At 39.9% G+C, this 13645-nt stretch overlaps 1 protein-coding gene across 1 annotated transcript in view; it reads left to right on the plus strand.

Moving 5' to 3' along the window:
- MED12L (mediator complex subunit 12L) overlaps nucleotides 1-13645 on the plus strand; it is a 317602-nt gene that overhangs the window by 22048 nt on the left and 281909 nt on the right. Inside the window, exons 2-3 of the mRNA XM_068545632.1 lie at nucleotides 7177-7281; nucleotides 13241-13432. Of these exons, the coding sequence (XP_068401733.1) occupies nucleotides 7177-7281; nucleotides 13241-13432 (297 nt within the window). The remainder of the gene's footprint in view (nucleotides 1-7176; nucleotides 7282-13240; nucleotides 13433-13645) is intronic.

Consider the following 13645-nt stretch of genomic DNA (forward strand, 5'->3'; position numbering starts at 1 on the left):
CAGTTTAGAGAGATGGCTGTATGTAGTATTTTAGAGGAAGGACTAGCTGTGAGACATGTTTTGAGAGAAGTATGGATAGAACTGGTTAATGATGAGGTCTGAGGCGAGAAAGATTTTTCCCTTATCTCTTGGGTCATTTGTGTCTGCTAACCCTAAGTGTTGCCTGAAGACTATTGATTCTGGGAATTCCCTGGCAGTCCAGTGGTTAGGGCTCTGAGCTGCCACTGCAGGGGCACAGGTTCGATCCCTGGTCAGGGAACTAAGGTCCCGCATGCTGCATGGCGAGGCCAAAAAAACAAAACAAAACAAAAAAACCACTATTGAATCTATCCATGATGGGTGTTATCATAGTCTCACTTCTCAAATGGGATCTGCAGACATCCTCAGGGGTCTCAGAGAATGCTTTTCTGGGAGAGAGGTGGACAAGCTAGGGAAAACAGTTATAAAGCTGTTTTTAAAAATTTTGTTTGGGGTAAGACCCTAGCTAACACAGCCTAACTAGTGCATAGAGAGACATTTTCTACTGCTGTGGCATTGTCATGCCTGGTGGGCATTTCTGTCCAATCTGTTGACAGTCTTTGAGTTAGTCTGTTAGATGCAAGTAGGTGACCGAGGGAATTGGGCATCTCTGCATGTGTTCTTTGCGGTAGATGAAGAAGTCTGGAGGAGGTTAAGTGTGTGTGCACCTTGTGTGTGTGTATTTATTATCTGCTTGGTGAGATGGTCATTGAAAATTGTGCTAAACTGACTTTTTTCCCCTTTTGAGTGAGAAAGAGCTTAAGCAATTTCCAAACTAGCATCAAAATGTTCTCACTTTCCTGATGAAACGTTTATTGAAATTAAAAGATTGCTTTGAAAGTGATCCAAAAAATAACATCATTCTCTGAAGTTCAAGTTAAATGCACGAGATTTATGGATGCATTTGGAGTTCATCCAGAATATCGAAGGTCTGACTTTTGTATCGGTATAAAATACAGAAATGCAGAGTGAATGCCGGCCTTCCATATGAACATGGGCCAGTTTCTAGCCTTTTGTTTCTGTTTGTCTCTGGGTACCTGTCTCCCTAAAATTGCTTTAAGGCTTATCATTTTAGTTGAAGCCAACGACGAAGTGGCCGAGATTTCTTTTCTCTGTGTTGAGGTTACTTTTGGACCAATTCCGTTTTAAACCTGTTGAAATCATATGCTGCCTGGCCTGGTGCACCGCTGCCCTAGGCCACCAGGCCGGACTGAATGCGTGTTCTCAGCTAGCGTTGTCTCTTGGCTGAGTAGGTATTAGGGCTCACACATGTGTGTACAGTGTTTTGCCCCCGCTGCTGTTAATGACAAACAAACACATTTAAAACTCTCTGAGTTCATGGTTGGCACTTTATTTTTCTTTATTCCCCACATTGTACAATGGGAAAATTTTCAACCTCCAACAAAGGAGTTCTTTTACTGGAAAGGGTTTGGTGCTAAGATCGTGATTAGTGGTTGGTTGTGTCCCCAAGTTTTGAGGGGTTTAGTTGCAAATAGGCGGAGTAGCAGCTGACGGTTCTATTTTTTATGAGAATTGTGGACTAGGTGTAGCAAAACAAGTTTCAGTTTCTGTAAGGACCATGGTAAGGACTTTGGGGGCTATCCTCCCTTATTTAGGAAAATCTTTGAAGAGGTTCAAGGTTAGTGCAAGAGGAAGCTATTTGTGTCCCCTGGCTTGGGGATTTTAGAGGCATGCTGTTTTAAAATCTGGACTCTCTCCCTTCCATATTTGCTTGATTAGATTTGGCAAAGGCCTTCAGAGCAAAGTGTCATAAAAGTTTTGTAGTTTGAGTTCGTATAACACGTTACATCTTGTTCTGAATCTCTTAGCGCTGCCTAATGCCGTTAAGTATCCATGTCCTATCTCATTTTCCCACATTGGGTTCATCACGCATCCTAGGGTCAGAGAGGATGTTTTTCCTTTCAAAGGGGTCTGTTTGTGCATTACTGGCATTTGAGAAACACTGTCTAAGCAACAATAGTAAACACTCTGGAATCTGAATCTTACTCTTAACTCAGCGTTTGGATTCTTGCTGTTGACTTTCACTCTTTAAAGAAACTTTAGGAGAAAAACCATCAGGGTGCATGTTTTGGTTGTGACGCTTTGGTTTCTACCTCCGTTTCACTTGGTTTCTCTAGGAAGCTGACCTAAAGTTCTGTGTGAGTAAAGTTTAACAGAAGTGCCTTCCAGCCTTCTGTTTTAGCTCTGTGTGCTTCCTGATTTAATTGAGCACTCTGCAGCCCCGGTGTTTTTATTCGTGGGTCTATGAGAAGTTAAAGGAGTGAAAGAGAAACGTTCTGACTTGTTTTCTTCCTTGATCCTTGTGTGTGTGTTGTGTGTGTGTGCGTGTGTGTGTGTGTGTGTAGCTTTGTGTGTGTGCCTTTGGAGTAGGGATAGGGGTGTGGCAGAGAATTCTGACCAGGCTTTTCTTCTTGGGACTTCCTGCTCCTGAGCTAAGGTGGAGCATCCAGTTTCTTGCTGGTGGTGAGTGCAGCCCTGATGCTGGGCATTGGGAGCCCTGGTTTTCTAGAAAGCCACCAACTCCAAATCTTTATGTCAGGGGTTCTCAAAGTGTGGTCCCTGGATATGCATCACTCAGCTGGGAAGTTGTTAGAAATTCAGATTCTTGGGCACCACCCCACCTATTGAATTGGAAACTCTGGGGGAGGGGCCCCAGTGGCAGCTGTGCTTTCAACAAACCCATCAAGGGATTCTGATGCATGCAAAAGTTTGAGAACCACTATTGAAGGCCAAGGTCTTTTTGATTTCTGAAGCAGATCTTTTGTATTTCTGAGTGCTTACCGAAGCTTCAGGTTATCACTTTCCTGAACCAGAAATATGACACAGACAACAGCAGTAATACTTATTGCTGGCCATTTTCATATAGCATCGTGGCTAGGAACATGGATTCTTTGGAGTTCTTTACCCCTGTGTGACCTTGGGTAAGTTAATTAACCTCTCTGCTTTTTATTTCCTCAACTGGGCTATGGACATAATAGTAGTAGAAACTCTTACTATCCCTGTTTCACAGTTGAGGAAACTGAGGCCCGGGAACAGTTCCAGAGCTTGCTTTGAGTCACTCTTCAGTGGAGTTGGAGGTTCAAATTCAGACAGTCTGATTGCAGAGCCTGGGCTCTCGTCCCCCTTGTGTGCATTTCCACTTAGTCTTCCTTACCCTGGGGTCAGCAAGGCCTCCACCTGTAACCACAGCTGCGAGCCGTGGGGGCCTGTAGTGGCTGGAGCTGGCTGTCCTGTCGTCATGGTGTTGCAGCAGGAGCAGGGCCTGTGTGAAACTCCCTGTTTCTGAAACCTGGATTCCCCTTTTCAGAGGCAGGGCTTTAAAAGGTAAAAGCAGTCCTCTCAGTAAACTTTGGTTTTCTGCAGGAGTGTGGTGACACTCTGGGAGCAGGTGTCGGCTATCACTACGATTGAGGTGCTACTGCCATTTAGTGGGCGGGGCCGGGTGTGCTAGATGTCCTCAGTGAAGAATTGTCCTGTGTCCCACTGGATTGTCATATGTGCCACCAAACCTTCAGAGTTGTTTTCTCTCTGTTCCAGGTGGGAATCTATTTACATATGATCTCAAAGTATTTTTTTGGCATGATTTTAATCCACAGTCAGTATACACTGAGTCTCTGAGGAATGTAACTATTGCGTTTTAATATATTGGGAGAAGATTTTATTTTGTTGGTTTGAAAATTTTACTAAGAGTTTTCACCGTTACAGAAGATTCACATCATGCTGTTCCTGATAATTTGAAATAACAATACAGCACACCTATATCAGTCTGCATTTTGCACTGACTGCATTTATGGTGATTCTAGGTATAGGAACAAACATTTACTAATTCTGGATGTCTCCTAGGGCCCCACTTCTCAAAGGTTAATGTGTCCATGAATTACCTGGAGAATTTGTTAAGCTGATTGAAATGAGATTCTGCATTTTTAACAAGCCAGCGCTGATGGCCCATGGACCACACTTTTTGGGTAGTAGAGGTCTTGTGGTGTATGCCTGAGGGTTTTCTTTTCAGGTACCTATGTTGTTATAACTTACTTTCATTTTGAAAAAAATTTTAGAGTGAGGGCATTACATTGATTTTTTAAAAAAATGTTGGTAAGTTATTGTCTGTGAATTTCATTTCAGACTTGGAAAAAGGGCATTTAAAAATATTTGCTTTTAGGATGGTGCCTTGGGCTTGATGGGGTGATAGCCACTGCTCTGGGAGGTTAAGTGGTTCTAGTCATAAATCCAAACAGAATTAGGGACCTCAACGTCATGGGGTAGTGATTCAGAATATACTTATTAAGTTAATTGTTCGAAACAGGTTATCATTCACTTATTTACTCTTTCAACAAATATTTATTGAATGCCTCTGTGTGCTCTGTGCCAGCCACTGCTCTGTGTTCTTGGCATGCTTCTGTGAACAACAAAAAGACCCCTGTTCTCACAGACCTTATCTTCTGGTGGGGGAGACAGACAGGATACATCGTAAGTAAATTACGTGGGGTTTTAGGTGATCGGTGCTATGGATTATTGGAAGATTAGGAGTGCTAGGGTGAAGGGAATGGGGTGAGCAGTTCCAGTTTCAAATAGGGTCATCCGATTTCTCATTGAGAACATGACTTAAGGTGGTCAGGGAGTTGGCCATGTGGAAACCAGGGAAGAGCAATCCAGGCAGAAGGGATAGACCATGCAAGGCCCTGAGGCTGGAGATGGTCCATCTGGACTCTTGAGGAGCTGCAGAGAGACCGGTGTGGCTGGAGGGTAGTGAGCAAGGGGAGTGTGGTCAGGGATGAGGTCGGACCGGTATAAGGGGCCAGATGACTCAGGGATTTGTAGGACCTCCTAGGGCCTCTGCTCGTATTCTGAGGTACGGAGTTATCGCAGGTTTTGAGGAGTGACGTGATCTCACTCAAGTTTTCCAAAGCTCCCTGTGGGTGCTGTGTTGAATGTGGCCTTCAGAGGGCAAAGGTAGAAGCAAGGGGACCAGTTAGGAGCTGCTGCAGTGTCCACGCATGAGATGATGGTGGCCTTGCCCTGGGGGAGGCATCGGTGGTAGTGAGAAGTGGTCAGATTCTGGATGCATTTTCATGAAACTCAGAATACAAGTTTGGAACGTTCTCAGCACTCGAGGCTCCCAGCAGTACCTGTGTGGATCCTAGTTTGAGGAAAATCTGCTGCGGCTGACAGACTTGTTACCATGGTTCCATGTTCTTTTCCTTCTGGGGATTCTGTATGTGTATTTGTGCATGTGTATGTGTGTGCGTGTGCGTGTGCGTGTGTGTGTGTGTGTGTGTGTGTGTGTGGCATGTCTGTCCAGGCCAGTGGTTAGCAGTCAGTCACAACAAGCAGCTCACTGAGCAAGGGTTAGTTTAGAATAGAAAGTGAAGCAGCAGTAAATGGAACTAACTGGTCCTGAAAGCCTCACACATTCCCTCTTGATTAAGGCAGGACGTATTTTTAGTAAAAACATAAGCTATTACTCAATTAGTGTTTCTTGTGTTACTCTGATGCTAAAGCAAAGATAAAAATTCCATTTTCTTGTCCCGTTCCCCTCGTGACACCATGTGTCCCCCTTCTTCCTTAGACTCTGAGACTACAGAAATTTCATTAGCATGCTTGCTTTATTTCAGTTGACTGACACTTTTTTGACTTAAAATATGCATTATGTAGTTTTGCCCTAGATTTCCAAATAATTTATTTGAAAATGCGGGACCAGCTTGAGATGTCTTCTGATATATACATGCAACTCATTTTCTGTGCGGATCACAATTCCAGCTACCTTCCATGCTGGGAGGAGACTTGATTACCATAGAGCTAAGCTTCCTGTAGTGGGGTTTTTTGAAAGCCCACCAGAACTGTGTCTAGCCAAGGTATTAGCTAGAGCACACACAATTAAGTAAAGTTACATAGCATGACTCCAGGAGACCCCAGTTCTCAGCCAAGGTGACCTTTCAGGTGCTGTATGTTGTTAACGATTTTGGCCTAAGGCTTTCTGCCTAATCATAGCAGTGATTTGATCAGTTGATTTCTTTTTTTTTTTTTTCATTTTACACTTACGGCAATTCCTTGTGAAGAATAAGTGTATATTCTTATTCTTGTGCTGTGGCTCCCATTACCCCAGGTGTCACTGAGACCATTTCTTGGCCTGAAGTGAGGGGAGCAGAGGTAGCTTCATTTACGCAAACCTTTCCCCTTTATTCTTTCAAGTCTGTATTTTGGGAACTCTGATTTAGTTCTACTATAACTCAATGGTCTGGGCAGGGGAAGGTCTTTTTTTTTTTTTTTTTTTTTAAACGCCTTGGGCTATTTTTGATGTGTTGTGACCTTGGTAAGGAAAGTTTTCCTATATCTGTCCAGTAGGAGATCTTTTTTAAGGAGGGTACGAATTGTGGCTGTGTATTTTTAGACCACATTTTCCTGTGGCATTTGTACTCTGGTGCACAGTGTCATGGAAATTTCTCTTCCTAGTCTAGGATTGAGAAGATGGTCTTTCAGTGCTGGCTTTGTCCAGTTCCTGTACTAGCTGAGCAAGCCTCACTCTTCTCGTCTGCAAACAGGCATGAAGACACACGCCTACCATCTGCCTCAGAATTGGTTAAAGGTGAAGTGAACTGAGATGTATGAACAGCTTGGCAAGCTCTAAACTTCCCCTCAGTGGCAGGGCTGTGATGGTGTGTGGTTATCACACGCCTTGCGCCCAGGAACCCTTCATTTCTGTGTTTAACTCGCTGTGGGGTCTTGGGTAAGTTGAGTGAGCCAGTTTTCTGGAACATAGCATAGAGACGTGCATAGGGGCTGGCAAGGTAGGGGCAGTCAAGCTGTGGGCTCTCTAGAAACACTTCTAGTCTGCACATTCTATGAGTTTATGTTTATGGGGGGAGGTTGCTTTTATTTTATTTTTTCTTTTTCCAATTTTATTAGTGAAGAATTTTCACCTACAGGCAATAGTTGTTAACATTTTGCCACATTTGCTTTCTCTCTCTCTACACATGTATATATTGATTTTTAAACCTCTGTTGCTTCTTTCCTTGGTGAGTGTTGAACAGTTCTCTTCTACAGAGTATAACAAAGCTCGTCATTCCTCAGGCTACAGGATGCTGGCTTCAGTTGGAGCTTTGACATCCTTCGGACTAATCAGTACCTTTCCTCCCACAGGATGAACTTACCGCTGTGAATGTAAAGCAAGGCTTCAACAATCAGCCCGCCTTTACTGGAGATGAGCATGGCTCGGCTAGAAATATTGTAATTAACCCGTCAAAGGTAATGCTCATCGCTTCCCAAAACTTCCGAAAGAGCATACGTATGTGAGACCCATGGTAGCTAACGTTGATACATTTGTGTTATTGAAACCACAACCCATATTCAAAGTTCCCCCAAATATCCTTTATGCTGTCCTGCCCCAGGGTCCAATCAGGGATCATGCACTGCTTTTGGCTGGCGTGTCTCCTAACCCTATTTTAATCTAGTGCAGTACCGCTCTCCAGAGTCCCTCATTTTGTTGTTGTTGTGAGGTTTTTTTTTTTTTTCCAGGTTAAATATTTTTGGTGCAAAGACTACATTGCATATCAGGAAACATGCAGTGTTAGTTTGCCTGATTATTGGTTATACTGTTTGATCACTTAAGGTGGTGTCTGCCATCTCTTTACATTGCAAAAGTAGTCATCTTTTCCTCGTAGTAATCTCCACAGGGTGATACTTTGAGACCGTATGAATATCCTATTCTCCAATTTTATGCTATGATTTTAGCATCAATTGTCGATTCCTGCTGAATGATTTATTTTGCTGATGGTTGCAAAATGCTGGTTTTGTAGTTATTATTCCTCGTGTGTTTATTAGTTGACATTCTTTTGTTAAGGGCACCCCATTTTTCAGTATCACTTTGAACCCCTGAACTCTTCTTAAAATCAGTTGTATGACCTTCAGTTTTCTTTTTGACTGTCTCACATTTGGCCAGTGGGGGCACTTTTAACCTGGTTCTTGGGCCTTTTGGACAACCCCCTTACCCCCCAACCCAGTCCTTTGGGCACTTCCTCACTTTAGCTACAATAACATAGTCCAGGGCCATCTTGTTCTTTTCCTACCCCATCCCAGATCTGGGTGCCCAGCTTGCTCATGGCTACTTGACTGTCACAACTTCTAGGCCCTTTCAGTGGACAGAGATGGCAAAAATATTTAGGTTTCTTTTCTTCTTTTTCTTCCCTCCCTCCCTCCCTCCCTTCCTTCCTTCCTTCCTTCCTTCCTTCCTTCCTTCCTTCCTTCCTTCCTTCCTTCCTTCCATCCATCCATCCATCTGTTCTAAGTCAGTACCACAGGGTCTTTCCCATGCTTTTCCCTTTTCCATCATTGTATCTCCTTTCTCTTAAGGTGAGAACCCTGGATCCCAGCAATATTAGCATGTTTATTCATTTACTCTATCTTACAATATACATAAAAAGTTCCAGAATAAACTATACCAGTGTCATTCCAACAACAAAATTGCTATGTAAAATTTACAATTGCTCTACCATGCTTTTTGTCTTTAGACTAACTTTCATTAAGAGTATGTAGTCAGAGGGACTTCCCTGGTGGTGCAGTGGTTAAGAATCTTCCTGCTAATGCAGGGGACACGGGTTCGATCCCTGGTCTGGGAAGATCCCACATGCCGCGGAGCGACTAAGCCCGAGCGCCACAGCTACTGAGCTTGCTCTCTAGAGCCCGTGAGCCACAACTACTGAAGCCCGTGTGCCTAAAACCCGTGCTCCACAACAAGAGAAGCCACTGCAGTGAGAAGCCCGTGCACTGCAATGAAGAGTAGCCCCTGCTCGCTGCAACTAGAGAAAGCCTGTGCATAGCAACAAAGACCTAATGCAGCCAAAAATTTGAAAATAAATAAATAAATAAATTTATTTTTTAAAAAAGTATGTAGGCAGAGTGTTATATTAAAAATTTCTTGAATTAAGTCTTTTTTCGTTGTGGTTATGTTAACAATTAGATATATAGATGGAATTATCTGTTTCTGTTTGTATTCTTTTAAGGTTTGTTTTTCATCCTTTTTGAGTTATTTCTGTTTTTGAATATTAAAATACTTTTACTCTTTAAATTAAAAAATCATGCCTATAGATTAAAATAAATCAAGCATACAGGTGAATTCCTATTCTTGTTTTCTCTTCACCAGAGATAACCATTGTTAAAAGTTTGTGTATCATTTCAAATCTCTTTTTATATGCACACATGCATACACAAACATATGTAATTTGCTAAACTAGCAACTGAAGTATTATTTAAGTGATGTGAAAAAGAATAGAATTATTTTCTACAGATTGTCCTATTGACCAAACACAGTGTTTTTAGTCTTTTTCCAGTCTTGCTTGATACTTTTTAAACATCACAACTACAATTATGTATGTGTTGTAATTTGTGTTCTACTTTTTTTTTTATTGTGGTAAAATTTACGTAACATAAAATTTACCATTAACGTATTTAAGTGTATAGTTCTTTGGCGTTAAGTACATTCACAGTGTTGTGCAAATATAACTACCATCTGTCTCTAAACTTTCATCTTCCTTAACTTATATACTTAAAGAAGAAGTAATATCATTTTGTGTGTACTTTTCCTTGAGGCTGAAGTATTCATATTCATAGTAATAAATGGATAGATAACATTTCATCATTTATGTGCTGTAATAACTGAAACTGCTGGTGTACAGCAATTAGCCTATTATCTGTTTCTTATGGTTATTTATAAAGAAGCTATAGTCATATTTGAACATACAGCTTTTGTTCTTTAGGATAAATTCCCAGCAGCATATTACTTGGTTAGAAGGTGCATTAGTCTACTGGGGCTGCCATAACAAAATACCACAAACTGAGGGGCTTAAACAACAGAAATTTGATTTTCTGAGAAAGTTTATTTTCTCACAGTTTTGGAGGCTGGAAGTCCAAGATCAAGGTGTCAGCAGGTCTGGTTTCTCCTGAGGCCTCTCTTCTCATCTTGTATACTGCTGCCCTCTCACTGTGTCCTCACATGGGCTTTTCTCTGTGTGCGGGTATCTCTGGTGTTCTCCTTCTTATAGTGACACTAGTCATATTGGATTAGGCCTCACCCTTATGACCTCATTTAACTATTTTTCTCTCCTTTTTTTTTTTTTTACAGTAGGTCCTTGTTGGTTATCTATTTTAAATATAGCAGTGTGTACATGTCAATCCCAAATTCCCAATCTATCCCTCCCCCCAGGTAACCATAAGTTCATTCTCTAAGTCTGTGAGTCTGTTTCTGTTTTGTAAATAAGTTCATTTGTATCTTTTTTTTTTCTTAGACTCCACATATAAACGATATCATATGATATTTGTCTTTCTCTGTATGACTTACTTCACTTAGTATGGTAATCTCCAGGTCCATCCATGTTGCTGCAAATGGCATTATTCCATTCTTTCTAATGGCTGAGTAATATTCCATTGTATCTATGTACCACATCTTCTTTATCCATTTATCGGTCCATGAACATTTAACCTTAATTACCTCCTTAAAGGCTCTATCTCCAAATACAGTCACATTGAGGCTTAGAGCTTCAATTTCTGAATTTTGGATATACACAATTCTGTCCATAACAGAAAGTATGAACGCCTTGTGTATAGGAACTGCCAAATTGTTCTCAGTGGTATGAAGTTTTATGTCAATTTAAATAATTGAATAAATGGAAATAGCACCCGTTACCCCTTCTGCTGCTCTCATCCTTCCTGTGAGATTTCCTCAAGGATTCAAACCTTCTGAGGGGAATTTGATCTAATGAATATGAAATACATGACCTATAGTGTAGCCCCTAAACTTTTTCATTCTCTTACCAAATGAATTATTTTCAAAATAGCTGTGGATGGATGGAAACAAGTTTTAAATTAAACCTTATCTCTCATACCTCGTCTGAGGGAGTGCAAATTGGTATAAACATTATGGAGGGTAATTTGACAATGCTGATTAAAATTACAGAATCATACAATCTGAATTCTGAAAATTTATCTGAAAGCTATAGCTGTACATGTATGAAATAACAAATAGGAAAGGCTATTCATTGTAATGTGATTTGTAATCGCAGAAGTTTGAAACAAATGTCCATTAACGGGGACTTGATTAAATAAAATGTGGTACATCCACGCAGTACATTATTATGTGTCTGTAAAAATGAATGAGGAAGCTCTCCATAGGCAAATATGGAAGGAAGGTGCTCAGACATTTGCTCAATGTACATAACGAGGTATAGATATGAGAGAAAAAGAATATATTCATGTTCATGTGTATTCACATGAAGAAATACTGGAAAGACACACAAGAAACTAATCAAGGTGGTTCTTTGGAGTTAGGCATTGGGACTTGGGAATGAGGCTCTTTAACTTTTTCTCGATTTTGGAATAATGTGAATATATTGCTGATAGAATAAAATTAAGTGTATGATCATGTTTTGATTTTTTTTTTTTGAGTCCTAATGTGCATTTTCTCTGCTCTTGCTTTTTTGGGAATTTTGACTGTGTTTACATTTATGCAGTTGTTCATAAGGTTTGCTAGGAAGTAAAACGTATATACAGTCACTATGTTCCATTGCTATTATTAAATACACAGAAGAGAGTATAATTGCAAAAGAAATTGCCCAGACTTCTTTTTTTTTAACACAATTTTTGGAAATCTCTTGATTTGCAAAATCAGTGATTGGCTTGATTTAATTGAATAGTCTTTTCAGATCACCGTGGCTATTCTTCTTTGACAGTACTTAGACTAGTTTAAAATTTTTTTATGTCTTTGTTTATTATGATTAAAATGCTCATACATGATTGCAAATAAGAGATCTTTAAAATATGAAACAATCTACATAGGTAGGTATTTCGTGCCACTGGTGCAAAGGCCAAATATTGATTGAGAAATTTAAAATTAAACAATTTGTTACTCTTGGCTGCTTGTTTTCAAATAGCGGTTTTTTTGGTGAATTTTTGCATTTAATTTATTCTCTGGACATTCTGCAAACTTTGCTTAAAAAAGAATACTATGAAGTTGTTTAAAAAAAATAAGGTTCAGACTTTTTTTCTAATTACTATAATTTTTGTTGCCATATTACCTCAACACAGCAAAACAGACTTTTTCACTGTACATCAATCACAAGGATCAAGGCATGCCAATTCACATTTAAAAAAATGTTTACCAGCTTTTCACCCTGGGAGATAAACTTGGCTAATTGCTTCCAACTGTGTTCCACCCTATAGACTAATTGTTTATTGAGTCATGAGCATTAACTAAGGTAGTGATTCTTATTTTGCTGCAGCAGGGTAGGTATTTTATTTTAATCATGGTTGCCACTGTCTGCTAACCTTATTGAAGGTATTTGTTAGAAATTTGTTGTCCACATCCTGTTATTAGAGAATTTCCAGGGGACAAAATGTGATGCTGTGATAGGATTCTTGGAAATTCCAAGAGGTTTTCTGTGGACTCATTTAGTTTTTAGATATTACTCAGTCCCCTTCCTTCTTGTCCCTTTGTCTTTCCTTTGTCCTCTTTTAATTTGGTTAATATGAAAATGCTAGTCATTCACAGGAAGCTCCCTTTGCTACTTTGTTCCATTCAGAGCAAGCCACACTAGCTTTCTCTTTCTAAACACTTGTACTCATGAAATTGGCAGCCCAATCAAAAATGTTGAATATTTAATTTAATTGAACCTTTTGTAATTTGCCATTTAAATAAATTAGATTTCTCTAGACTTCTTTTTTTTTTTTTAAAGCACTGAGTGTAAATACAGAGTTTCCTTTCCAAATTTATGTGCTATTAAAATGAAACAAGTAAAAGAATGATTACTGTGTGATTACCAGGTTCTGATCTTGTATGCAACACCTCTCAGGAAAAAGATTCTCTCCAAATGGGTGTGTACTGTGAAAAAGGAGAGGTACATCTAAAGATGAAAGCAGGACCCATTCTCTTGAAAATTATTCAGGATATAATTAATTTTATCTTATAGGGATTTTCAAAGACTCTTCTTGTTCCCTTGAACTACTTGTTAGTAGTGAAACAAAGGTGCTGTGGGAGTTTCTGCATTATGTTAGTGTAAGGAAATCACAACTCTTAGCTTCAAGGGCTTAAATTCCCATTTTATTTTCCAGTGGGCTCTTTGAAGATTTTCTGTTAAAACAATAAAAATAAAATACTAATATGTACATTACTAACATTCTTGCTTATTGTCTTTAAACTCTGTTTTCTCTTCCACAGATTGGAGCTTATTTTAGCAGCATATTAGCTGAGAAACTAAAGCTTAACACTTTCCAGGACACCGGAAAGAAGAAACCACAAGTTAATGCTAAAGATAATTACTGGCTGGTTACTGCTCGATCCCAGAGTGCGATTCATAGTTGGTTCTCTGACTTAGCAGGAAATAAACCACTTGCTATTTTGGCAAAAAAGGTATTAAGTATTTCTTGCATTGTTTTCATTGAGGCCTTATAGAAATGAAAATATTTGAGATAATGTTCAAGTATATATTTCTTTTCCCCAATTCTCTCCAAAACTCAAAGTCTCAATAGCAGGTATCCTGCACCAGGTGTGTGCTGCACATAGGCTGTTTCCCCTTCATTTTGATGGCATGTGGTGCCTAGGACATCTAGAGACCTAAACATT

Source organism: Eschrichtius robustus, chromosome 6 (genome assembly GCF_028021215.1).
Source record: "Eschrichtius robustus isolate mEscRob2 chromosome 6, mEscRob2.pri, whole genome shotgun sequence".
Taxonomy (NCBI): Eukaryota; Metazoa; Chordata; class Mammalia; order Artiodactyla; family Eschrichtiidae; genus Eschrichtius; species Eschrichtius robustus.